The following is a 27,966-nucleotide window of genomic DNA, read 5'->3' as shown; positions in this document are numbered from 1 at the left end:
ATTATCTCAATCAGCTTTATGCAGAGAAGAAGCTTACTGAGCTCACTGCTGGTGCTGGTGCTGGTGCTGGTGTAGGCGAGTGCTGCTTTGGCAATCTGGGCTGACCTGGCTTGTCTACTAAGAACTCCTTCTCTAACCCTGGAGCAGGATTCCATGCTGCTGTGGGCGTCCTTGCTGCTCTTTGGTAAGTGATTGAGAGGAGGCCTCTGCTTGCTGCAAAGCTGAGCCTCACCATGAGCAAAAGCCCTCTTTTCTGGGCTACTGCAATCATGGATTTTTACTCCCATTTTAGAACAGCAGAAAATGAACAAAAAGGAAAGATAATGATTTACTGGTAGAAGGGGAAAAATGATAATGATTGATTTCCGAAGATGTATTTCTCATCTACTTTTGCTATTAATTGCCTACGGAAAATCATTTTACCCCCAAAAGGACTTATTTTGTTTATGTAAAAAGAAACCTATGGCTAGGTTCAGTCCCTAAGTCACAGAGCATGAGGACCCAGAGGAGAAGATGGACTGAGCTTTGTGAAGGACCAAGTCCTGATTGTGAACTCAGGTAGAAAGGATCATCTGCTGGGAATAGTTATTTCCTTCTCTGTATTCTAAGATCACACCTACTCTGATGTTTGCAAAGAGCATGAGAAGAGAAGAGATAAGATGGTTTCCCTTTGATTTTTTTCTTCCTGCTTTTGTACCACTTGTCAGTGTTTGTACAAACGAGGCACTGATTTCCTAGTAGCTCAAGCTAGGGAATTAAAGAACAGTCAGTCTGCTGTACAATTAAATATTTATTAAGCATATTTGTCTAGTTCCCACCTGATCCCCAGACCCCAAGTAAGGGAAGACCTGTTAGTGTGATTGACATATGATGAGAACTAAGGAGTGAATGGATGGGTATACTTGGCATACCACACTGCTGGGCACCACAGAGGATATGGAGACCTGAAGGACAGAGATTCTGCCCTCAAGAGGTGACATTCTCAATAGAACTTCAATGTACATATGCAAGAACATCTGACTCGACAATAGTAGAAAAATATTACGCAAATAGTTATACGATAATGTGTGAGGATGTCAATTAATTTTTGCTGAGCCCTGACCACATCCCACGTTTCTAAGGTTACGCCACGTATAAATTTATCCAATTCTCTAATATTTGATCGGGTGGAACTTTTATAACTCCCATTTACAAATGAGGAAATGAAGGCACAAAGATGTTGGTCTTGTCCCTAAGGTTTATGCAGCTATTACAGGATTCAAACCCATAATCTAACTTTGGAAACTAGGCTTTTAACTACTACCCCCTACTGTCTGTCTCATTTTGAGTTCCAAATTAGCTATGATAATAAGTGTTCTGAGTCAAGAGAAGAGCGAGCAGCAGCAGTCCCATACTAAAAAATTAATGACAGCAGCCATTAATTGAAACCTTACGGATCTAACTCCTTACAGTACTACTATGAGGTCGATTTTGTGAGCCTCATTTTTCAAATGAGAAAACTGAGACTTGAAAGTTCATGTGGTTTGCCCTGGGTCATACAGCTAAAATTCAAACCAGACCGTGTGAGCCCACAGCCTGAGCGTCTGGCCACTGTGTTTCCCCACTTCCCTGGGATGGGTGAAACGGAACGCGTTTCTCTTCCTCTTGGTTGGAAGTAGCATACGAGTGTGTGGGCTCTCAGGGTGAATAGTTTGGGACTCCTTGCCTATGCTGATGGCTGGCTCTTTACTCTCTTTCAGCTCCAGTCTGTGGACAATCTGGTAAGTCCTTATTTTCTTTCTCCTTTATGTCTCTAGATTTCCTAATAACTGTATCTTATCTCAAATACTTACAAGAGTCCCCATTGTCCATTTCATTCTTTTCCTGAGGGCTGCAGGGATGTGGAAACATCAGCTGGTGTGGTGACCCTGACTCTAAGAATCAGGCTATTTGGGGGTCACTCTCTTAAACCAAAACTGCCATTGTGCTGGATAAACATGGCAGGGCCTGGGATATGTGTCACAGAGTCCACAGGAGGAGCAGCTGCCACCCTGCCTGATGTGGGATTCTAGCCAAGCCTGATGGAATGCATAGCATCCCGAGAGGAAAAGGGTAGAAATAAGCCAATACTTCACTGGGGGAGGCTGGGGCTCCAGCAGCTTTTCCACTAACCATGTGTAGCAAATTTATCCCCAACTTCCACATCCGATGGAGACACGCTTCTCTGTGAATAGCTCAAATTATGATGACCCCGAGTCTCCATCTACCCTACTGGTCAACAAAAAGTCCCATCCTCCATAGGGAGCCGCCTCACAGGTGTTTGGGCCATTCCTCTAGAGCACCCTAGGAGCTGCTGGAGCCAGCAAGGGTCTTGGCCCCCTTGAGGTGCACTGTCTCTTGCGGCTCCTAACTCTGCTGTTCTTCCCCTCCTTGGTGCCATGGACACAGACTATTTCCCACACACCCTTCCTGAGACAAGATTATAACTTGGCAGACTTTGCTAATGGTTCTTGAATGGGGAAATGAAATACAAAAAGTGTCTTGAATTAACTGCAGCCAAGGATGTAGTTAATCTCAGAGCCCATCAACTTAGTCTCAAACACACGAAGGCCCTGAAAAGTTATGTCCCTTCTTGGCCATAGGGCCACCTGCACATAACAGGGGCAGCTTCCTCAGAGCAAAGAAGAATCTAGTTGCACACATCAAAGGAAATAAATTCTCCTTCCCTCCAGTAGAAGACCTATTGCCTAAGTCTCAATTGCCCCGCATCCAGGTGCTTCCCAGGAACATACTGGTAGGGTTTTCTATTCTCTTCAGCAGAAACACAGCCACATTCCCACTGAGGACATAGGGTATTCTGTCTAAACCTTTAAATACAGAAGTTTATTTTTAAAAAGTGTCTGCAGAGGCTGGGCACAGCGGCTCATGCCTGTAATCCCAGCACTTTGGGAGGCTGAGGTAGGTGGATCACTTGAGGTCAGAAGTTCAAGACCAGCCTGGGCAACATGGTGAAACCTCATCTCTACTAAAAATATAAAAAATTAGCCTGTCGTGGTGGCACGTGATTACAGGCTGAGGCAGGAGAATCACTTGAGCCCAAGAGATGGAGGTTGCAATGAGCTGAGATCAGGCCAGTGCAATCCAGCCTGGGCAAGAGCAAGACTCCATCTGAAAAATAAAATAAAATAAATTCTGCAGAGACACACAGATGTTTCACCTTACCAAACAGAACATTTAACTTCTTCCTGTAAAACATAAAGTTGGGTTATTTTACAGTTTTCTTTTTTCCCCCCAAACAGAGAAAGGGCATTTTCTTCTCATTTAGATGTATTAAAAGATCTATTTGGGAAGTTCTTCTGGACAAAGGCAAGAATGTTTAAAGTTTTAAGCTTTAAAAAATCAATTGCCTATAAATCCTTAAAGGTAGACAGTCCTCATCTGAGTAAAAAAGGTTCCAAGAAGAAAATAATTGGAAGTTATTCTATTAAAAATTTTATAGTAAATAGCAAACCCCAAAATTGAGATTTTATTTTTGAAAATCAATACAAATGAAAATAATGTGTTTTATTTTCTACTTCACAGAAGTGACATTACCATAGGCAATCTGTAGGACAAAGCATGAATCTAATATTGACTTTTCAAAATGTGGTAGCTGCAACAGCTCCAGGCTTCATGACTTTGTTCAAGGCAGAAAGTGGGGAGAAGTAGGGAGGCAGGTGGAGAAGGAAAGCGAAGCTGTCAAAGAGCACCCAGAGTACATCTCTCCTTTCAAATAAAGGAACAGCACTTTCCCAGAATCCTTATTCCCTAGTCCATCCCTAGCATTATTTCTCTGACATCCCTTTATTCAGACCTGGATCATGTAGGTGGGAAAGTTAGTACTTCATTTTTTCAAACACGTTAGTGGGCAACAGGTTAAAGAGAAGAGCACTGGGACTGACTTTTGAGAGCCAAACAAGTGTTTTCCCTATTATTGATTTCTCCTTCATAATCATTAATAGGTCTTGCTGGGCCATACTCTTCAGTGATTTTATGACTCATCAGATCAGTGGTTTCACATAACTATTACCAAGTTTATAAATTACTGCGTCTTCAGCAGAATCTAAAATAACAATCAATTTTCATTTGTACACCTACTAAAGATTAGCCTACCAAAGCACTGATCTTGGAGAAGGCTAGATAGTAGTATTATATTGGTAAGGACGTTTGAGTGAATATTTCTAATAGTGAATAATTTGTGTTATAGTTACTTTTGTTGTTAGCCAGCACAAAGTCAGAACTACAAAACTCAGAAAACAAACATTCAAATTAAAAAGAGCCTCGGAAACAGTTTCTTCTTAGAAGATACATAATTAAAAACAAAATCTCCTCCCAACTCAGAAATCCTCTCCACAAGGGTAGTAGAGAAAAGAAACATTTGTATTATTGAATAAGCAATAAGCCAGAATACGATGAACATCACAGACAATCCACTAAGAAGCTGCAAAGACAGAAAGGAATTCCACCCCGTCATCTTAAGTAACTGAAGGGAAACAAACTTCTGTCTTTACAACAGCAAGTTGTTTTGCACACTGGAGAAAGCTGAGGCCACCAAAGTTAGGTTCTTACTCTCCCACAGGAACTAAGAGAGACAGAGGAACTATCTCTCTAGATGTTTGTATTCAAAAAGGTGGTTCCCAGGACTTCCCTGGGTTGTGAGCCAGGCAGTAGGCTTATTTATTAAATTATCATTATTATTATTATACTTTAACTTCTAGGGAACATGTGCACAACGTGCAGGTTGGTTACACATGTATACATGCACCATGTTGGTTTGCTGCACCCATCAACTTGTCATTTACGTTAGGTATTTCTCCTAATGCTATCCCTCCCCCAGCCCTCCTACCCCTGACAGGCCCCAGTGTGTGATGTTCCCTGCCCTGTGTCCATGTGTTCTCATTGTTCAATTCCCACCCATGAGTGAGAACATGCCGTGTTTGGTTTTCTGTCCTTGTGATAATTTGCTGAGAATGATGGTTTCCAACTTCATCCATGTGCCTGCAAAGGACATGAACTCATCCTTTTTCATGGCTGCAGTGTATTCCATGGTGTATATGTGCCACATTTTCTTAATCCAGTCTATCATTGATGGACATTTTGGTTGGTTCTAAGTCTTTGCTATTGTGAACAGTGCCACAATAAACATATGTGTGCATGTGGCTTTATAGTAGCATGGTTTATAATCCTTTGGGTATATACCCAGTAATGGGATCGCTGGGTCAAATGGTATTTCTAGTTCTAGATCCTTGAGGAATCGCCACACTGTCTTCCACAATGGTTGAACTAGTTTATAGTCCCACCAACAGTGTAAAAGCGTTCCTATTTCTCCACATCCTCTCCAGCATCTGTTGTTTCCTGAGTTTTTAATTATCTCCATTCTAACTGGCATGAGATGGTATCTCATTGTGGTTTTGATTTGCATTTCTCTAATGACAGTGATGATGAGCATTTTTCATGTGTCTGTTGGCTGCATAAATGTCTTCTTTTGAGAAGCATCTGTTCATATCCTTTGCCCACTTTTTGATGTTTGGTTTTTTTTTTTTTTTTTTCTTGTAAATTTGTTTAAGTTCTTTGTAGATTCTGGATATTAGCCCTTTGTCAGATGGGTAGATTGCAAAATTTTCTCCCATTCTATAGGTTGCCTGTTCATTCTGATGATAGTTTCTTTTGCTGTGTAGAAGCTCTTTAGTTTAATTAGATCCCATTTGTCTATTTTGGCTTTTGTTGCCATTGCTTTTGGTGTTTTAGTCATGAAGTCCTTGCCCATGCCTATGTCCTGAATGGTATTGCCTAGGTTTTCTTCTAGGGTTTTTATGGTTTTTAGGTCTTACATTTAAGTCTTTAATCCATCTTGAGTTAATTTTTGTATAAGGTGTAAGGAAGGGATCCAGTTTCAACTTTCTACATATGGCTAGCCAGTTTTCCTAGCACCATTTATTAAATAGGGAATCCTTTCCCCATTTCATATTTTTGTCAGGTTTGTCAAAGATCAGAGGGTTGTAGATGTGTGGTGTTATTTCTGAGGCCTCTGTTCCATTCCATTGGTCTATATATCTGTTTTGGTACCAGTACCATGCTGTTTTGGTTATTTAACCAATACAAACATTTACATGCATTTGCAAAGGACAGAGAAAGAAATTCTGAAAGAGGAAGAGAAGTCTCTTCCTTTTGTCAGGGAGAATTAAGCCTCTTATTTTTAGTTTGTATTATCCTCAAATTCTTCAGTTTCTATCCACCAATGCTTCAAAGATTTTAGGGCCTAATTTCATGTAGGGTTAGTATTTTACTGTCACAAGAGAGTGCTTTGAGGTCTGGGAAGTTAGGACCACCTAGCTCCCTGCACTCTTACTCTCTGCAGCTATCTAGATATATTTCTTATGACAGACAGAGCCTGCTCACCTCTCCCATACATATTTCTTGACAGTAAAAACATAAATTAAACCCCTTTCCATAACAGTCTAATTGACCTCCTGATTTCTATATTCACTCCATCTATAACCCCTATCCCACCAAATGCTCATGCTACCTGTAGGGGAGGGAAAAAATTTCCATCTCTCTTAGGTTTGAAGAAAACCAAAATATTTCACCCCAAAATGTGGCCACTTGGTATAACTAGTATTTTGAATTAAAGGCCTTTAAAGACCAGCAGAAGAAACTTTTCCCTATCCATCGAAAGACCAATTGACCCACCAGTAAGCACAGCTGTTCTTCCTTCCTCTCTACTGTAGAAAAGAAGACTGACGGGTGTAACCACACCTGAACAGACCCCATCACAAGAAAATATCTATCCTTCAGGCTCATTCATCTTCCAAATAGAACCATTTAATCATTAATTCACCATGGTCATTATTTATTGCCCTTCAAAAGAGTTACCTACATTCCCCGTCTCCCCACTCCCCTCCAAAAATGGCTGTGTAAGTGTCTGGGCCTTATTGATATATTTGGGGAATCACTCTGTAATTCTGCCCTGCACATGTTAATAAATTTGTAGGCCATTTCTCCTATGAATCTGCCTTTCATCAGTTGATTTTTCAGCAAACCTTAAGAGGGCAAAGAAAAAGTCTCTTGATCTTACAGGTTTATTTTCTGGAGCCCATAAATTAACTTGATAAAAGATAGACTAGGCCAGGCGCGGTGGCTCACGCCTGCAATTCCAGCACTTTGGAAGGCTGAGGCAGGTGGATCATGAGGTCAGGAGATTGAGACCATCCTGGCTAAGAAAGTGAAACTCCGTCTCTACTAAAAATACAAAAAATTAACTGGGTATGGTGGCACTCGCCTGTAGTTCCAGCTATTCAGGAGGCTGAGGCAGGAGAATCGCTTGAACCTGGGAGGCGGAGGTTGCAGTGAGCCAAGATTGCGCCACTGTACTCCAGCCTGGGTGACAGAGTGTGACTCCTTCTTGGAAAAAAAAAAGACAAACTAACAAGTGAAAAAAATTTTAATTATGTACATACACAGGGGAATTTACAAAGAAAAAAATGGCTGAAGGAGGCAGCCAGATGATTGAGATTTACACAGGTTGACTATCCCTCTTCCAAATATCTGAAATCCAGAATCTGAAAGTTTTTAAGCACTGACATGATGATCAAAAGAAATGCTCATTGGAGCATTTCATATTTCAGATTTTTGGTTTATGCATATGTTCCAAAATCTGAAAAAAACTCAAACTCCAAAACCCTTCTGTTCCAAAGTGTTTTGAATAAGGTATACTCAACCTGTATATCATCTTGGACTAAACAAAGGAAAAGGAGTTTTGGGCTTCTGGGTGGGAGAGGCAGGCTGTGGCAGGTTGACTAGGAAAAACATGGTAAACAAGGGTTTTTATGCGTATTTAAGTCAATGCCTTCTCTATCGATGAAAGTTGTTAAGAGTCTTCCTCTTCCTAGTGTGGGAGAGGGAGACACATTTACAAAAGGAAATCTCCTTTATAAGGGAAAACTTCCCTTTTCGCTTATAAAGGAAAACTTGTGCCTTGCTTTTAGAACTTTTCCTATTTCTGGTGATTCTCAATGGCCTTTGGCTCAAAATAATCCATATGCCAAAGAGACAAACCTGGAGATGGCATTTTCTCGTACCCTTCACACACAAGAACTCATCTTAAAGAGGTCCCTATAACACCAAGATCTCAGGTGAGAGTCCAGGAGAAACGCAATTTCCAACTATCTACCTGAGGACTTGGTTCACTGAAACAAGTGAGAGGGTTTGTGAGCCTCCCATTATCTATCACTGCTGAGTGGATCCTGCCAGGGCTGCCCTCCCTCTGAAAGGCCAATCTGCTGCTATAGACCGCTGAGCAGCCACTGCACCCTGGAGGAGGTGAGCACAGCTCACCTGCAACCTGGGGAAACAGAAGTCATCCAGGGGCCTCTTAGGGAACTCCCAAGCCATGTCCTCCAGTGTAACCTACACAAGCCACTGCAGCTGGGACTGCAGGCACCTCCACCTCAGGTCTACTACTCTTTCCTCCTCAGCAGCTGCACACAAACCTGTGATTTCCGTCCATCCTCCATGGACCACATTCTTCAAAGGAGAGAGAGTGACTCTGACTTGCAATGGATTTCAGTTCTATGCAACAGAGAAAACAACATGGTATCATCTGCACTATTGGAGAGAAAAGTTGACCGTAACCCCAGGAAACACCCTCGAGGTTCGGGAATCTGGACGGTACAGATGCCAGGCCCAGGGCTCCCCGCGAAGTAACCCTGTGCGCTTGCTCTTTTCTTCAGGTAAGAAAGAAGGTGAATTAGTTGAAACTTTATAAAGGGTTTCGGTTTATCTTAGCTCCCTGGAGGTTCCACGAACTGGGGTCTTTCACTTCTCTCTAACCCTCGATCCCAGCTCCTTTAGTTTCACATTTTCCCTCCAATGTCTACAAGTGTTTTTCAAACTATGATTGAAACTTGAGTTTAAATGGTTAATATTAATTGACATCCCCACACACTTACATGGTCAAGAAAATGAGTTAGTTTTAGGGAGTACAAAAATGAAACTGTCTCAGATCCTGCCCTGCAGGGCTTTATAGCCTCATAAGGGAGAAGTTACACACACATAACTGTGCTGAGGACAAAAGTGCCATCAGAGGAGCTCAGAGGTGGGAAATCTCCGACTTGATGCTTTTTATCCCCACCTGTTGTTAGGTGCCCCTTCCTCATTGCTAGGTTTCCCTCTGATTGGCATCAAGCTCCCACAGCTCCTCCCATCCAGTTTTACCTGATTGATAATGATTTCGGTCACTTGCAAGGACATGGTCTACAGGCGTAGGCATTCAACACAGTCATCTAAGAAAGAAGAGATATAGCTTACCTCAAATTAGAATCATTAGAATATGAACAGCATGGAATTTCCATAGAGGACCACATCCACTGTCCCTTGAACCTAGATTGTGTCTCTGACAAGAATCCTGCTACAAATCACACTCCAATGCCCAGGAAGAGTTCCTCACATAGTTCTCCAAGTGCCCTTTCTTTCATAGCTCCTGCTCTGAGACTCGGTGAGCAGGTTGGTTTTAAGTTCGGACGTACTCTATTAGGTCAGGGATTTTGATCACCCCTCCTCTCAGCTTTTATTCTCCATATTAGACTCCTTATCTTTGGAATCTGACCTTGAATGATAAAATAGTTGCCTCTGGGATTTATTTAGGAAATTTAGGAATTGTATCTGAAGCATGTTACACTGATTTAGGAGGAGTTTTGTGAGCTTGGATCAAAAGACTACATCTTGTGGAAGAAAGAAGAAAACAATAAAGCCTTTGTAATTCAAGAGATAGAGAAGAAGGAAGTAGCAGGAATGCTTTGAATGACGATCTCCTCTCTGTGTCTTTTCCAGACTCCTTAATCCTGCAGGTCCCATATTCTGTGTTTGAAGGTGACACGTTGGTTCTGAGATGCCACAGAAGGAGGAAAGAGAAATTGACTGCTGTGAAATATACTTGGAATGGAAAAATTCTTCCCAATTTTAATAAAAGCTGGGATCTTCTTATCCCACATGCAAGTTCAAATAACAATGGCAATTATCAATGCTTTGGATATGGAGACAACAATGATGTATTTAGATCAAATTTCAAAATAATTAAAATTCAAGGTGAGTCTTTCAGTTCATATAGATTTGCTTAGTAATGTCAGGGGTAGGAAACTGAGAATGTAAGGAAGGAATTTATGGGTTACTATTGAAACTCTGGATAGATGAGAGGCACAAGTCCTCTAAGAGGCAGAGAAAGTGGGGTGATTGTACTTGAATAAACCTGTGGTAGAAAATTTTGATAGTGGACTTGACAAGTTTGTCTTGCTATGTGTCTGAAGTTTCCTGGGACTGAGCATCCAAACCTGTCTCTCCCAGAGTGCTAAATACTCTCATGCTCAGAACTTGATTTACCTCTTCTCTCTAGAACTATTTCCACATCCAGAGCTGAAAGCTACAGACTCTCAGCCTACAGAGGGGAATTCTGTAAACCTGAGCTGTGAAACACAGCTTCCTCCAGAGCGGTCGGACACCCCACTTCACTTCATCTTCTTCAGAGATGACAGGGTCATCCTGTCAGACTGGAGCCAGTCCCAGGAACTCCAGCTCCCAGCCATCTGGAGAGAAAACTCAGGATCCTATTGGTGTGGTGCTGAAACAGTGATGGGGAACATCCACAAGCGCAGTCTCTCGCTACAGATCCACGTGCAGCGTGAGTGTTGGAGAACCAGGCGTCTTCCCTGCCTCTCTGGGCCCCTCAGGCTCTGCAGGCATGGGGACTATGTAGCAGAGACCGGTTTTATTATCCCAACAGAGGAACCGAGCTTAGGCCAAGAAGTGAAGTACTATAATAAGAGAAATACATGACTTCTTTTCTACCTCCATTTTCCTAAAAACTCAGTCTTCCTTTGAAATTCTATGACTTCAGAATCACAGTTGACTCATGGAGTTACGTTTGAGAGCTATGGAAAACAAAACAAAACAAGAAAATAAGGTGCCCTGCTAGGGAGTTGACAGATTCTAGAACGGCTAGATCTTAAGGAAAACTATTTAGAAGATAAGCATCCATCAGTAGCAATGAACAATGTGAGTGCCTATGATGTGTACAGCAGAAGAGAAGGAGAGATACATAGGCCCAATAAACATCACTTAGGTACCAAATTATGACTTTTAAAAACAGATGTGGTCCAACCTACTGCCATGATGGCCACTATTGCTGTTACCTCTCCCTCAAAACAACTCAGACCTCTAGCCAGGATGTCAGACAAAACCCAAATGCTTCTTCGGGGTTAGTCCTTTTTTCTTTCCTGGGACCTCATATATCAGGATGGAAAGCTTATCACATTTAGTGATATTTTCTGCCCTAAATTCCTGGTCTGTTGGTCACAATGTTAGTGCCTGCTGAAAAGTATATCTTGAAGTCACATAAAAAGTGACGCTGCCCAACACCCCAGCTACCCAGCCCTGCCCTCCTTCACAACTGGCCCCAACCTGTGGTCTCATTTTCACATAGGGATCCCTGTATCTGGGGTGCTCCTGGAGACCCAGCCCACAGGGGGCCAGGCGGTTGAAGGCGAGACGCTGGTCCTTGTCTGCTCCGTGGCTGAAGGCACAGGGTACACCACATTCTCCTGGCACCGAGAGGACACGCATGAGAGTCTGGGGAGGAAAACTCAGCGTTCCCCCAAAGCAGAGCTGGAGCTCCCTGCCATCAGAGAGAGCCATGCAGGGGGATACTACTGTACAGCAGACAACAGCTACGGCCCCGTCCAGAGCGCGCTGCTGAATATCACTGTGAGAGGTGAGTTTTCATCCCTATTGACTTATTTATTCTCAGCAAACTTCCTCAAATTAAGAGTGGGTAAGGTAATTAACATTACCCTGTGATTCTTCTTTTTCTGTTTCCATTTTGCCATGCTCCACTGTGATAAACAATTTCTTCCATTAGAATATTAATAACTCAATCAGGTCAGAGTAAGGTCCTGTAGTGAGGTAATGCTGGCTGGGAGCCATTTTGCTTTTTGGAGGTGATTTTTTTTTGTCTATGTTTGGGCCCATTGTGTGTTAATCTGCAAGAGCCTTCCCTCGTTAGCAGTGTTTCTGGGTGGGGCACAGATCTGTCACCCTACACCTCTCCTTATAGTAAATCATCCACACACATCAGACCAGCAGCCTCACAGAACCAAAAGCACGAGGCATTTCTTTCCTTCATTACTATAATAGAATCCTGAGGGATTCTCGGCAGCCAAATCGTATGTGGGTCAGAAAACTCACAAGAAGCATGGAGAGCAGATACAGAGCCCCCTTTTGTCCATTGAGGAGAGAAGCCTTACTTTGGGATCTCACAGGTTTAGCTCATATAGGTGTCTTCCTCCATCCCTAAGAAGCCACACTGGGCCAAGCTATGTTCTCACTCAGCTACCTTGGCACTAAGGAAATGGTCTTTACTGGGCTTCAATTCCTAAGAAAGAAAGAAAGAAAGAAAGAAAGAGAGAGAGAGAGAGAGAGAGAAAGAAAGAAAGAAAGAAAGAAAGAAAGAAAGAAAGAAAGAAAGAAAGAAAGAAAGAAAGAAAGAAAGAAAGGAAGGAAGGAAGGAAGGAAGGAAGGAAGGAAGGAAGAAGGGAGGGAGGGAGGAGAGAGAGAGAAAGAAAGGAAAGAAAGAAAGAAAGAGAAAAAGAAAGAAAGAAAGAAAGAAAAAAGAGAGAGAGAAAGAAAGAAAGAAGGTAGCTTTTATTAAGTTACTGGAAAGCTAGATTTCCCTTTTTTCCTATATAGTAAAACTCCTCAATTCACTCTCCTTACTTCCGTTATTTTTTCTTAAACCCATAACCACCAGGCTTGCCTCAATCTACCAAAATTACTAATGATCTCCATATTTCTAAGGCCAGTGGAAAACTGTTCCCATTTGATTTGACCTACCTCCAGCTTTTGATACAGTTGATCCCTCCCTCCTTCTTGAAACATTTTCCTGCTCAATTTCTGGGACATAACCTGTCAGTATTTTATCTATTCACCAGATACTTTTTGAAGTTTCCTTTCTGGATCCTTTTAATATTTCCAACTTCTAAATTTTGGAGACTGCTCTCCCAAAACAGCTGCACTGTTTATACAAAGTCAGCTCTGCTGGTCAGAGCCATAAACCTGAACAGTTTAGTCAGAGGCTCCAGCAAGGGGGTTGCTATGCTAATAGCCCAGATGCTGGCAAGTCTTGTGATCAAGCAGGCCCCACCAGGTTAAGAGACTGAGGTTTTTCCCCAGAACTAAGTACCACAGCAGTCTGCATCTCAGTCTGGGAATAACACTGGGTGTAATTCCCAGCAGAGAAGGACTGAGACCGAGCTAATGTCATTTCAATGATTTTTTTTTTTTTTTCTTTTTAAGACGGGGTCTCTCTCCATTTTCCAGAGTGGAGTTCAGTGGTGTGATCTTGGCTCACTGCAACCTTGACCTTCTGGGTTCAAGTGATCCTCCCACCTCAGCCTCTTAAGTAGCTGGGACCACAGGCATGTGCCACCGTGGCCAGCTATATTTTTTAGTTTGTTTTTCATAGAGAAAGGTTCTCACTATGTTGCCCAGTCTGGTCTTGAATTCCAGGGCTCAATGGCATTTCAAGAATCAGATTACGGGAGAGAAAGAAGGGATTAGCAAAATTGCAAACTGCCAAGGGCTCCTTCTAAAGACTCCTGAATGCCATGAAATCCAGAGTAACGCTGATGGTAGAGGGTGTTTCTTCCGCAGGAAGGCTCTTATTCTGAAAAGTTTGCCTCAGGAAGCTCAAAGATTATAATCTCTGAGGAGATAACAGTGAATCTGTTGGTAAGTATAAATTATTCCTCTTCCTTTTGGAGGTTAGGGTCATTAGAATGGATCAGCTTCAGGATCTTGATCCAGGCAGTGAACTGGCCACTTCACATGTATCATTTCAGTTTATTCTCATGACAGCTCTGGAAAGCAGGTGTCAACATCTGTTAAGGAAACAGATGATCTCAAAGATTAAATGGACGTCAAGGATCCAGTGATATTTGATGGAACAGGGATTCCCTCCTAAATATTTTTTAATCATGGACTTTGTGCAAAATGCCCTGTGCTTAGAAATAGGAGAATATATAACAAAGAGAGAAACTCTGCAGTAGCCTCATGCACTGGGCTAAGGTGGGCTGTCTCAGGCAACTTGAACTGCCATAACCAAATACCAGGGACTGGGGGGCTTAAACAACAGAAATCTATTTCCTCGTAGTTCTGGAGGCTGGAAGTCTGGGATTAGTGCACTAATATAATGTGGATTCTTATGAGGGCTCTCTTTCTGGCTTACAGAAGGCTACCTGCTTGCTGTATCTTCACGTGGCAGAGAGAGAAAGCAGGACAACCTTTCTGGTGTTTCTTCAGGGCACTAATCCTATCCTTGGGGCCCCACCCTCATGATTTCATCTAAAGCCAATTACCTCTCAAAGGCCCTATCTCCAAATACCATCACATTGGGGTTAGAGCTTCAGCGTATGAATCTGGGGGAGAAGAGTACAAATCAATCCATAGCATGGACTGAGGTTGTCTGGGATAGGGCTGTATGGGAGCAGGCTTAACCTATGGAGGTGTTCTCTAAGCTAATCAGAGACCAGCCTGAAGTTCCTGAGAGTCTAGGTCATGGTGACAGGTCCACAAAATAAGAACTAGTACTTCCCTAGACATAACACTTAAGTGTCAGGCACTGTTCAAAGCACTTTACATGTAACTCATTTACAGCAGTAAGTAGTTAAAAACTGAGGCAAAGGGAGATTAAATAATTTTCCCTGCTCCCACAGTGAGTAAGTTGAGGAGCTGGGATTCTAACCCAACAACCTGGATTTAGAATCTGTGGCTTTCTAACTGAGATAAATTTCAATTACTTTCCCCAAAGTAGCCATTTCTTTTAGGAAATAGAGTTACCAGGAAGGTAGAGTAACTTGCTTTCTGCCCATTGAGTCTAGAATCCTAGACCTGGGCATGGCTGATTCTGATTTTGCACAGGCAGATGCCCCAGCAGGCGACAGAGAAAGATTCAACACAGGATGTAGTGGCCAAGCCTCTCTGTCCTTAGATTTCTCTCCTGCTGTCCACCCTACTCTTTCAGCTGTTGTGGCTGGGAGGCTGGGCTGGCTGTCCACTGAATACTGTCTATCAGTGGAACCACTCATAGGTCAAAGTGCAGGTATGTTGGTATTGTCAGGGAAGGAAGGATAATATCAGAAATGTCACCAGCCACTCCTGGCCAATGGCTCCTCTGTGCCCGAAATCATAGATGAAAACAAATGGAAATCATGATCAGTGTTGCTGTTGTTCTACTACCAGCATGTTCTCTGTCAATTCTGTGGTACCTGCGTCTGAGGTCTGAATTTAGTTTACCTGGGGACCAAGAATACGTATGGGAAAGTACCACCCCCCACTCTCCACTCTCTCTCCCTCTCTCATGCTTTTTGCTCTTTAGCTCATCACCACAGGGCATGGTATAAATTTATTTATTTGTTTATTGCTTGTCTCCCCTCCCTGGGTTATCAATTCAAGAGCAGGGACTTTAATGCCTTGTTCACTGTTGTATCTTCAAGGGTTAGGTCAGTGCCCGGCACAGGGTAGCCTCAGTAAATACTTGCTGTATAAATGAGTAAATTGAATGAAACCTCCTTTTCTGTGGATGAAAGGATAGGAGAATGGACCCCATGGAAATATCAAAATCCCCTAACAATGTATTGATTGTGTGTACTTTTACCATCTGTTTTTTTCTTTCCTGCCCTTCAGAGCACACAGGCACAGGCTTCTATGAGGAAGGAGGCTGATGCCATTTCATCATGGTGTCCCAATGCAGAGCAATCTCAGAGTTACTGTTGGTTCAATTGGCGCCCTAATCACTGGTGCAATTTTCATTCTCTCTCATGCAGTTTGCTGTTCCTAAGTTAGATGCTGCCAAGCCATGGTCCCACAGTATCTCTCCAGGTGTCTGGGGGCAATTCGCAGGAAGCCAGGTTACCAGAATACAACATTAGGATTTCCCCTAAATTGTTAGTTTCTAAAATGATTCACTGAAGGTAGAGGGAGCTGTTTCCTCTTCCACTCAGGCAGACCCTGGCCCACCCAATGTGAGCTTTTCTGGCCAAAACCTGGCCCAAGATGTCTTTATGAGTCCTAGTCCTTTAGATTCTTCTCTCTTCTAGGGCTCAGTACCCAACCAAGCTGAGGAAAAGGCAATCCCAAGCCCTAAACCTCTCCACTGAGATTCACACAGGTCCTTTCCCCTTAGAGACCCCAGGCAACAGAGATGGCCTTGTCACCGCGGGAGCCACTGGGGGGCTGCTCGGTGCTCTTCTCCTGGCCTTGGCCCTGCTGTTTCACTGCTGGCGCCGGAGGAAGTCAGGTTTGTGCTCTTTTCTTCGCCACAGTTCCTGCCCTGTCCCTTCCCTTGAACTCAGCCTGCAGCCAGCCTCAGTGGCCACCCGGCCACCACTCCCAAGTCTCCACTCCCAGCGTTCACACACACTCACGTCTGTCCCTTCCTTAAGGGGTAGTTTTGCAAATAGAGGCCATAAATGAGAGCTGCTCATATCTAGTCTGATTGGTTAAGTCTCAGGGAAGGGGAGGAAAAGTGAAATTTTTAATGTAAAGTTCCAAAAACTGTATCTGAACAGTTTACTTAGGCAGTTTCTTTGGTTCATACAGACTGGCCAGTTAGATACTTCAACCTAAATCCACCATAAATGGAGATTCAAAATGAACTAAAGGGCTCTGCAGAAATGACTGAGAATAAGAGCTGGCTAATTTTATCCTTCTGTCCCCCCAGGGGCTTTTCTGGGTCTGAGTTTGAGCCTGCCGTCTAGTGCTCCAGCAGCCCCTCTCTCCTCAGGTCAGCCTCCCCTGCCTCTTGGACATGGTCTGTCCCAGGCATTGTTTGCTGCGTACTTCCAAAGGCTTCTTGCTTCAGCCCACCTCAGGCTGGCTTTAGATGCCAAGAAACCTGGTGTAGAAGACAGGAGCAGAACCTTTTTCAACTCTAGAACAATTACCCACATCCTTCAACTCTGTCTCGTAATTCAATTCCACTTTCCAGATTCCTGACAGCACCTTCTATGTGTCCTGCATTGAGCTGGAGGTAGGGAGCTTTGGACCTCTGACCGATTCTCCTTAGTGAGCCTGAGTCAGAGCCCGCTGCTCCTCTGGGCATGGCCACAGATGTTCCTCGAAGTTCACCCACAGCTCACTACTCTCCAAGTGACACTTTGGTTATATGTAATGTTTCCTGAGGGATTTCAACACAGACTTGAGTCTTAATAAATTCTCAAACAATTGCATATTTAACTCAGGAGTATGCAGTCCTGGTCTCAACAAGTTATATGCTTTGTTCAATCTTTTTTTCACCTCATTTTCATGAAAACTCAGGACCGGGCAGGTGTTTGAATTGACTTTTCTTGATGACATCCCTTAGATAGTTCCTGTTATGTGAAGTCATTGAGAAAGGGCTCCCTCTGCTGACAAAAATGCATCTTTGCTTTATTTTGCAGGAGTTGGTTTCTTGGGAGACGAAACCAGGTGAGACCTCAGCTTCTGCCAGTTCCCTTTTAGTTTCCCAAGTACACAATATGCAAAACTGTGGGGTTACAAAATTAGGTCAAGTTATATCTCTTTGGCCCTGTAGCTAGATACTTCCATTTTCACACTCCTTGAATTGGTCAAAAATGAAGCTTCCTAGAACTTTGCTTGTCAGCTAATAGTTTGCAATACATACAAAATGATAGATTTCTTATTTGACCTTAACCTACTCCTCTAAATGGATAATACCAAAGGTTATAAATATTCTGGGTTGGCAAAGAATATTTCTTGTACTATAATTAAGTTAGACAATGTGTTACTATAACTATGCATACAATGACTAGAGTCTAGATTTTCTACAAATGTTCTAGGTTTTCCAGGGAACTCTATGTTTCTAATAATCTTTTTGCACCATACATGCATATATACTCATTAAACGTTATGTCCTTAACTTCCATTTGGAAAATACTGTCATCTTCCTCTTTCTATGCCAGTGTCTCAGTCTTAGGTTAGGAATAGGAGTATGGATTATGTCTAATTCCTTCTTGAATTGTACAGACATTACAATGTAAAGACATTTTATTTATTTATTTATTTTCACCCAGGTTGGAATGCAGTGGCACGATCTTAGCTCACAACAACCTCTGCCTCCCAGGTTCAAGTGAGTCTTGTGCCTCAGCTTCCCAAGTTGCTGGGATTGCAGGCGTGAGCCACCACATCTAGCTAAGTTTTGTATTTTTGGTAGAGACTGGGTTTCACCATGTTGGCTGGGCTGGTCTCAAACTCCTGGCCTCAAGTGATCCACCCACCTCAGCCTCCCAAAGTGCTGAGATTACAGGTGTGAGCCACTGAACCAGGCCAACAGTAAAGTAAAGACATTTAATCACTACTTCCTGATGATGAAGAAGCCAGTACGCATACATTTGAGACAGGATCTGGCTCTGTCACCCAGGCTGGAGTGCAATGGCATCATCTCAGTTTACTACAATCTCAACCTGCCAGGCTCAAGCAATCCTCCCACCTCAGCCTCCCAAGTATCTAGGACTACAGGCACATGCCACCATGCCTGGCCAACTTTATTTTATTCTGTGTAGAGACAAGGTCTCACTATGTTGCCCAGGCTGGAAAGCCAGTATTTTTTAACCAACCAAGAGTAATCATTCTAACTATGAGACGATGATTGTTACTATGACATCAGAGACTCCCTAACCTTGTTTCCAGGCAGCCTGTCCATCCTACAGCCCCAGAATTTCTTCCAAAAGAACAATCTCACTCTACATAGATGTATTAAAACTCTGATTAAACCATTCAGGCTTTCCTGTTCCCTGTTGGCTGCTGACTTTCTCCAAATCCTCTTTCTCCTCTGCCGCTCTCCCTGAGTATCTCACTCTCCTGCATGTTATAATGTGACAGGGATTATTATGTGTTTCTGTGTCTCACAGGCTCCCTCCCACTCCAGGCCCAGGAGACTCCTCCCATTCCATCTACCCTGCCCAGGTGGAGCTTCAGTCGCTGTATGTCGATGGTGAGGATTCCTCTATAGGAAGCTGTTCCTGGCCTCAGCCATGGAAAGATAATGCGCTTTCAGCCATGGGAAATGCCTCTGAACTCCCTAAAGTGTCCCAAAACCAGATATTCCCAGATAATTGTTCCATTGTGTGTCCAAGAAGAGTGGAAATGATGCTTAGGAAGAGGTATCTGTAGCACTTTAATACTAACAAGAACAGCCTTGAAAATGTCTTTTCTTTCCAGTACACCCCAAAGAGGGAGATTTGATGTACTCTGAGATCCAGACTATTCGGCTGGCAGAAGAAGGGGAAGGTATGTCCCTGGGAAGAGATTCTGCCTGCAAACTATATTCATTCATTCAACAAACATTTACTGAGTACCTCCTATGTGCTAGGTACTATTGTACGTATAGGGAAGTCAACTAGTAAACAAGGCAGACAAAACTCCCTGCAGTGGGGAGCTTAGATTCTAAGGAGGGAAAATAGGTACTGAAATATATACAGTATGCTTTTGCTGATGATCAGGATGGAAATTAAGCAGCCTTCTGATAGATACTGTGATCATTATAGTGTATGTACTAAGGTCTCCCTTAGGTCTGAATAAATAAATGTTTGTAAAATGTCTACTATGTGGTAAGCATTGTGCTGAGAATATATATATATATATATATGCACATGGCATTTTTAATTAAGTGCTAGAAAATGTGATTTTTACAGTATTGTATTCCTCTAATTACTGTCAGATTTTAAATTTTATATTGGAGAAAGGTAAGTTATTTGGAATGAGTTGGATCCTTTTGAGGCTTGCTTTTAAGCTTTGTTAGGGTGAGTCTCAAGCAACCTTTAGAGTAGGGTTAATCTAGCCTGATAGTAAAGCAATGCATTCTACATCAGATGGTCCATTAATTACAAGATCTGCATCAGCTTCTGGGATTATTCTGCCTGTTCTTCTCTGGTGGTTCTTACCCTGGCCTAAGATACTTTCATCTTACAAATATGCCTATCAGTATTCAGCCAAAGACTTGAGGAGAGCCCTCTGCAGACTTCTGGAGCTTTCAATCTGTTTTCCTCCTGTCTCTTTGGTACTGTCCTACAAATTCTAGCTGCTTTAGTAAAACAGAACTGTTGGTCTCTGTCACTTCAAGTCAGCAAGGCTTCAAGTCAGAAGTCAGGCTCTGTCTGAACTCCCAAGTCCATGCACAGCTTAGTGGTAAACTGGTGCAATATCTGAAAAGCACTGTTTTGTCTTTTTTTCTCATTGTTTAAAATGGGAAGACAAATCCAGTCCCTGTTAGTCCATTTTGGCCAGAATAAGCTGAATTGTTTCTTGAAGTTCTACTTCACTTCTTTAATCCTATTCAGACCCCATTTTAAGACCCACTAATGAATTGAGATCTGTTAGTAGAAAAATATCACTGTAGGTAACTGCAACCTGTGGTCCACTTTGGCTTTCTGAGGTGGGAGCTCTATATCCCAGCATCAAGGAAATCACTTCAAAATCACTTCAGAAGTTCAAGAGGAATTTCTGAGATCTCCTTCACCAGGCTGGGGGCTATAAAATAGCAGTCTTCACCTGCTACTCCCACTTCAGAAAACCAAAGCAGAGACACATTGGACATAAACTGATCAATCTTTCTAAAGACATCTCTTCAACAAATCTTTTTATTTTTTTCCTCCCCACACTTCCTTGCTTTGGTTGATTAACCTGGGTTCTCATAGTCAAGGAAATAAACAATTCTCTCTATTTCTTGTATAAATCTCCCGATGGCACCTCACTTGGGAAGTTAGAATCTAGGAATTTCAGTTGTAACCTGATGCTGAAGGTGTTCTATGAAAATGAAGAATTACACATAAGACTCAGAGAAGGACTTTCTCAAGGTCACAAAGTCAGTAAAGGACAAAGCTAAGACTAAGTCTTCTGTCTTGCTGTATTTTCTGCATGCACAGCCTATTATTATATTTGACCAACATATATCACCTGATCACTTGCTTTGCTTTCGCTTTGTTCCCTGAGCCACCTCCATTAATCAGGATCCCCTTTGAGTGGAAGCATTAGAAAGGCCACTACCTTTCTTGGGTGGATTGAGTACATCTTATAGAGCTCTCTTGATCATTTTTGCTTTTCTTCATACTCTTTCCTTGACATATTTATGAAAACACCATTTAAGCCAAGTATTCTGTTGATGGACTAGTTACATTTCAGACACTTGAAGTATTAATAATTTATAGAACGGTTTCTTTAGCTGTTCCTCAAGGTTTACATGAAGCCCCTGAAATCATATGCAAAGTTTTGTGCAAACGACCATTATTCTGGGGAGAGTACATAGCTTCCATCATATTATGAAAAATATCTGCAATCCCTAAAGGTTTGGGGTAAGAATATGGTAATAATACAGTAAGAAACAGAGAGAAACCTCAAGTGCCCCAGAGTGTATCTTTTTTTCAGGCTCTCTCTCTCCATAAAATTGCTCTGCTGCTCTGATAATTTTACCTTTTACTCTGAGACTCTTAACTCCTAATATGCATGGTCCACCAAATCATATCTGCTAAACTTACCTCTCACTCTTGCTCCAACTCTAGGAAACCATGGCAATAAAAATCAAGAACTAGAACTTGTTAATGTAGGAGAGAGTTTTTTCTCACAGGGCATACATATGGAGCACTGTAATGGGAACTTGCCAAACAATCAGGGGTGGTGAGATGACAGTATTGTAAGTTAAGAGAAGAACTAAAACTAAGAAAAAAATAATCTTTCAATATCTGGTAGAAGAAGGATGTGAGGTTTCTTAGTGTGGTATTGATGGAGGACTTTACAGATCAACGGAGCTTGAAAAGAACTTGCAGAGGGCTGGGTTAACAAATGATAGAACAGAAAGTCAAATGTATTGTAAGACATGTTAGGGGAAGAGGAGGAGAAAACATGACAATCAATGGACAGGGCCCAGTGGCTCCCAGACTCTAGGGAATCAGCTAACAGACTGAGTTCTAAGTGCATCCTTATGCCCATAGTCCAGTGATTATCTTTCTCTCCACAGCTAATACCTCCAGGACACTTCTAGAGGATAAGGTGAGTTTCATTTCCCCACAGTTTTATCTCCACCATTACCTGTAGCCTCACACTCATTCTTGGTTTCCACTTCTTTCTTCCATTCCAGGATGTCTCAGTTGTCTACTCTGAGGTGAAGACACAACACCCAGATAACTCAGCTGGAGAGATCAGCTCTAAGGACGAAGAAAGTCACGAGAATGAAAAGTTACGAGAATGAAAAGTTACGAGAATGTCCTACTCATGTGATTTGTACCTTATCCAAAGTCCCAGGCCCAGTGCAGTCCTTGTGGCTCCTGGAACGATCAACTCATTCCAGCTTTCCAATTCTCCTCATGCATATGCATTCACTCCAAGGAATACTCATTCATCTGCTCTGATGTTGGGATGGAATGGCGTGAAAGACTTCACTAAAATGACCAGGATCCACAGTTAAGACAAGACCCTGGATTATTTGCTGTAAGCCTGGCCTAATACATTCCCTAGGATCTGCATTAGAGAAGGGGGATAAAGAGAAAGAATGACTGTTTTTGAAAAACAGAAGCACAAATTTTGGTGAATTGGGATTTGCACAGAGATGAAAAAGACTGGGTGACCTGGATCTCTGCTATATACATCTATAACAATTCTCTCACTGGAGACTCACTTGCATCAGTTTGTTTAACTGTGAGTGGCTGCATGGGTACTGCACAAACACTTCACTTCTGCCCACACAGCTTACACTGTCAGGATTCCGTTGCAGATAAAAGAACCCACCTGAAATGGTTTACAGACAGAGGAATTTAAAAGAGGACATCAGAAGAGCTGGAGATGCAAGCTCTAGGCTGTGCTTCCAAAAGCAAATGATAATTATGTTAATGTCATTAGGGACAAAGATTTGCAACATTAGAGAAAAGAGACACAAATATATATTTAAAAACTTAAGTAACAATTCTCCAAACCTAAATTTGAATTTAAAATATTAGTATAAACTCATAATAAACTCTGCCTTTAAAAATAAATAAATATTTCCTACATCTGTTCACTGAAAACGCCTAGAAATTAATTACCAACCCGTAAGCAATAAGCACTCCTTACAGATTCTCTAAATACCATTCCCTACTCAAAGGAAATAAGGTTGCTTTTCTTGTAGGAACTGTGTCTTTGAGTTACTACTTCGTTAATGTGAGAATAACTCTTGCAATAAATGAAGAAGGAATAAAAGAAATAGGAAGTCACAATTTTGTATGGATATTTCATGATATACCTGCTGGTTAAATAATTAACAAAAACCAGCAGCCAAATCTTATAGGTCTCCTGATGGAAGTGTACAATACCACCTACAAAGTATCCATGCCCCAAATGTTAAAACTGAATCCAGTCAAGTCTTTCTAACTAAATACTTGTTTTATAGAAAATGCATGGAAAAAAGGAACTTGTTTAAATAATATTATGGGATTGCAACCAGTAAAACACAAACTGAGAAAAAGTGCTATTGGGCAAATGACCTGGCTTCTTTAACAAATAAATGGCAAAAAAAAAAAAAAAGAAAAGAAAAAAGAAATAAAAGGAAGAGGAGAGAGAGGAAGAAAGGGAGAGAGAAGAAAAGAAAAATGAAGAAAAGTAATTAGAATATTTCCAATATAAAGAAAAGACAAATATTTAAGGTGATAGATACCCCAATTACACCAATTTGATCTTTATAAATTATATGAATGGATCAATTTGTCACATGTATCACCCCCAAAAAAGAGAAAAAGTGAAAGAGAAGACATATCAATTAAATGAGACTTGAGACATATCAACCAAAAGGAATGCATGGGTCTTGTTTGGATCCTGACTCAAATTAAGAAAAAAAAATTATCCATGAGATACTAAGAAAAATGTGTACACTAATATTAAGAAATTATTGTGTATTTTGTATATAAATGATAGTTTATTGTAGTGATGTTTTTATAAAAGCAAAAGGATATTCACTCTTATAGCTTATACTGAAGTGTTAGATTAAAGCTTATTAATGTAGATTCAATGTACATGAAATTAGTAGATGAAATTATGTGATTTGGTTTCAAATAACCCTATGAAGTGAGGGTGGGTAGGAAGTGGGTAGGTATAGATGTAGCAGGATCAGTCATATGTGCACCATTTCTGAAGCTGGGTGATGGGTAAGAAGAGGAGGTTTATGCTACTCTTTACTTTTGCATGTTTTAATTTTCCATAATAAAGAGTTAAAATATCTACACCCAGAAGACCGCCTCGTTATACCACCCCATTATTCTACTCTTGTGTGAGGTGCCACTCACTTCTGTTATAGTGGTAGCTTCGTGTCTCCCTTCTTTTTCCCTTTCATCCCCACAGCCCATTCTCAGCACTGTGGTCACTGTGCTCAAAACCCTGCAGTGCCTCCCCATCTCGCTTACAGTGAAAGCCAGAGGCCCTAAGTACCCACAAGGCTGCACCTGATTGTCCCCACTGCTGCCAGTCTCCCGCCATTCTTCCCCTTAGCACTTCACTGAGGAAGTGCTGCCTTCTGTACCGCTTCTTGCACACACCAGGTAAATGCTTGTTGTAGGCCTTTGCATGGGCTGCTCTCTGCTTAGAATGCTCTTCCTCCCTGATATCCACCAAGGCTTTGAGGTCTGCCCTGGTGACTCAAGGCTTTGAGTCACATGTAAATTTGGAAACTACTTCTCCCCCATCTTCAGCACCTCCAGTCTCCCTTATCCTGATTTGCTTTTTTTGCATAGCACTTATCACTTTCAGACATACTTTGAAACAAACGTTGCTGATTTACTACGCTTACTGCATATCATCTCTCTAAAAACTAGATTTCTTAAGGGCAACAAACCTTGTTCTCTTTGTTCATTGATATACCCCAAGTACCTAGAACTCTGCCTGGTCCCTAGCAGGGGTTTAATCGATATTTTTGAGTGAATGAATCATCTATTTCAGTGAGGAAAATCATTGCCTTCTCCATGATGGAAAGGATCCCTTGCAAATAATCCACAACCACAGAGCACATGGGCCCCTGAGGATCTGACTCTCCATCAGAGGCTCAGATTTGGCCTCTATGTCTGTCAGTTGGGCACTTAGCAGTGATCAGAGAGACTTGGATGAGTACAAGCTTATGTTACTGAATCATTCCATAAACGCTGCACCTTCCACCAAGGCTGCTTCATGAATGAGCCCTTCGAGCAATCGCTGGAGTAACTGGAGAAAGAGGCTGCCTGACATTCAGCCAGAGCACATGACCACAGCCTCCTGATTACTGAGGTCTTCCTCAGTAAGACCTTGGATGAGTATTCTCATAAGGCACAAATATTCTCGTACTCTGGATCCATTGGAAGAGGTCCAACAATATGATTCTTCCCTAATCTTGCAGTTTTATTCTTTCCAAATCCTGACCGTATAGCTCCAAACATTAGCCACTGCTCATGAATCAGAGTAGAGCCTCACCTCTGGACATCTCATCTTCCAGGTAAAGTGGACCACTGGGAATACCCACCTTTGTCACAATCCTCCAGGGATTCCCAAATGTAGTTGTGGTGCTGCAGTTGCCACCCTCAGCTGACGTGAGGGTGTATTTAAACTAGGATAGACTGTTTTTTCCTCCTCTGTCAGTTGGTCATAGGGAACTCACCACCAGGTTACAGTTGCTGGTTGAGAGAGAGAAGTAAAAAAGCAGCAGAATATGAGCTATTCACTGTTTATTCAACTTACCATTGCTTTCAGACCATTCTGGAGCGAGACCTCCTGTAAATCACTTCCACTTAATGATGGAATAATCCTCAATATATTGTGAATTTTTGCTTAGTGGATCAGACAGCTTCCAGTTCATGGGGAACAGCTCAGGTCTCTGATGGGCCATGTTCAAGTGTTCAGTGAAAAAGAAAAGTTACTTGAAGAGAACATAGTTTTGCTCCAAAATTTTATGGTTCTCAACTGTGATTCTCCTGTAGAGCCTTGCTGTAGCCCTTACACAACATCCTGACCAGCCATAACAGTTTTGGGCTCTTAGGATACGCTGGATCCTAAAAGCCAAGGTCCATGCTGCTTGCACTGTAACCTAGACAAGCTAAATATCCCTTGCTTGCTCAGGGGCCCACTCAAAGATGATAGGTTTGTGAGTTATCCAGTTATTGAGTCAGAATAGGCAACCAAATGTGACGGATGTTGCTTCCAAGATCCAGAGACCTATCAAATGTTGGGCTTCTTCCTTAAAAGAATAGAAGCAACAATTTAATTTACTATCCCAACATGTTGCAGACACCTAATTGCATAATAAATCCCCATAAAGGAAGAATTAGATTTAATAGAATTTCTTTAACTATTAATTTTAACAACAGAAATCTGTATATTTTGCTGAGAATAGCAGACCAAGGATAGAGGAATATAATTCTGTTTGAGACTAAATGAATTGATACAGATACACTTGGAAAAGACTCTCAACTCAATGGACTAGATCAAGCAGCTGGGAGTGATTCTAATTAGTTCTCTCTTGATGGATCAAAATCTGTAGGCAACAATGGCCTTGAAAAAATAAAGTGAGATAATAACAGGTCCTTGGTATAATGTAGGGGAAAAATTCAAAGATGTATAGAGATGGGATTGTTGTGGTGGATTTATCACACATGTTCCATTCACGTGTGCCCTATATCTCTTAAAAGGGTATTTCCACAGAGCATTGAAAAATACATTAGTGATAAAAGTACCAGCACCTTTGAAAAGTATAATAGAAATAGGTCAAGGGCAAAGGTGAAGACATTGTCTCACAAGTAGGCTCCCTGATTATGGTGGAGTCTCAGAGTAGCAGAGACAAAAGAAGTCATGGCTACAATAATGAGAGAATGGTAATGACAATACTGTGACTGACAAGAACTTTGGATCATAGCAACAAAATAGGTGAGCAGGCCATATGTATACAAATGACAGTAAACTAGAAGCCTGCTTAGAATCATCAAAGAGAATCATAGTCACCCCATTTTCCTGCCAGTTGCTCTACCAGTCAGGGTTCAGTGGCAGACAATAGAGGCCACCCTAACTGACTGATGAAGAAAGGAATTTGTTTAGGGTATTAGTGGAAAGACTAGAGAGTAAGGCTCTAGGCTGGGCCTCTAGGAACAACTTCCAGAAGGAAACTGCCAAACTGGCTTGACAAGAGGGCAGCCACTGTCACCACAGCTGACTCAAGATCCGTGGAGCCTCTGCTGCTACTGCAAAAGTTTTGAAGTCAAAAAGCTGCCTAACTGCCACTCGGTACTACAAGATTAGACGACCAAAGGCCATAGCTCAGAAAAAGCAAAATTATCCACTTTCATCACCCAGCTTCCAGAATAGACACACAGTTATGATTTAACTAGACTCAAGCTCACTTCTGAGTCTTACAGGTGGTCTGTTTAGTGGAAAAGAGGCTATATGCAAAGACCCTGGCTTTACCCTTCTATTTCCTATTGAAGAAGAAGTCACAAGAAGTCATTCTAGAAGGAGCTTAAATTGCTATTGAAACAGTTACTCTTCAGTATTTACCACCATGTTTCTTTTAGAATGGTGTGTGTGTGTGTGTGTGTGTGTGTGTGTGTGTGTGTGTGTGTATTCTTTTAGTGTAATTAGTAAAAGTTGCAGACAGAGGAAGTGTATCAAAACAGAATACAGATTTTTAAATTCAAGAGATTTTAGTTCAAGTCCATAATGTCCCACTTATTAGTATAAACCCTTAGACAAGTCACTTACATTTTCTGGGTTTTATTTCCTTCTGTGCAAAATGAAGATAACACCTACCTTGTACAGGTGCTGTGAGCGCATTTCTTCTTCCAAGCTTTTGCACTTGCTATTCTCTCTGACTGTAATGCTCTTCCCCTGGCAACCACTGTCTATGACCTCACAACCTTCAGTGCCTGTTCAAAT

The 27,966-nt window shown here is 41.9% G+C and overlaps 1 protein-coding gene and 1 long non-coding RNA gene across 4 annotated transcripts; one reads left to right on the top strand and one right to left on the bottom strand.

Annotated features, from left to right (window-relative positions):
- FCRL4 (Fc receptor like 4) lies at nucleotides 1–23,608 on the top strand. Its single transcript, XM_023214124.2, has 12 exons — nucleotides 1–184; nucleotides 1,740–1,760; nucleotides 8,493–8,747; nucleotides 9,847–10,101; nucleotides 10,406–10,690; nucleotides 11,492–11,779; nucleotides 16,247–16,360; nucleotides 17,502–17,529; nucleotides 18,972–19,054; nucleotides 19,282–19,350; nucleotides 22,073–22,104; nucleotides 22,193–23,608. The coding sequence occupies exons 1-12, from the start codon at nucleotides 154–156 to the stop codon at nucleotides 22,301–22,303; spliced, it is 1,572 nt and encodes a 523-aa protein (XP_023069892.1). The 5' UTR covers nucleotides 1–153; the 3' UTR covers nucleotides 22,304–23,608.
- Nucleotides 7,477–27,966, bottom strand: LOC111543823. Of its 3 annotated transcripts, XR_002731960.2 has the most exons (5): nucleotides 27,841–27,966; nucleotides 25,568–25,718; nucleotides 22,144–22,259; nucleotides 9,232–9,299; nucleotides 7,477–8,586 (listed from the first exon to the last, which is right to left on the bottom strand). It is a non-coding gene; the product is annotated as an uncharacterized LOC111543823 (long non-coding RNA). The 3 variants fall into 3 exon arrangements; XR_002731959.2 differs by lacking the exon at nucleotides 25,568–25,718 and adding an exon at nucleotides 25,783–26,278 and having other exon boundaries at nucleotides 7,477–9,299; XR_002731958.2 differs by having other exon boundaries at nucleotides 7,477–9,299.

Source organism: Piliocolobus tephrosceles, chromosome 1 (genome assembly GCF_002776525.5).
Source record: "Piliocolobus tephrosceles isolate RC106 chromosome 1, ASM277652v3, whole genome shotgun sequence".
Lineage (NCBI taxonomy): Eukaryota > Metazoa > Chordata > Mammalia > Primates > Cercopithecidae > Piliocolobus > Piliocolobus tephrosceles.
This window is presented reverse-complemented; position numbering and strand designations above follow the sequence as displayed.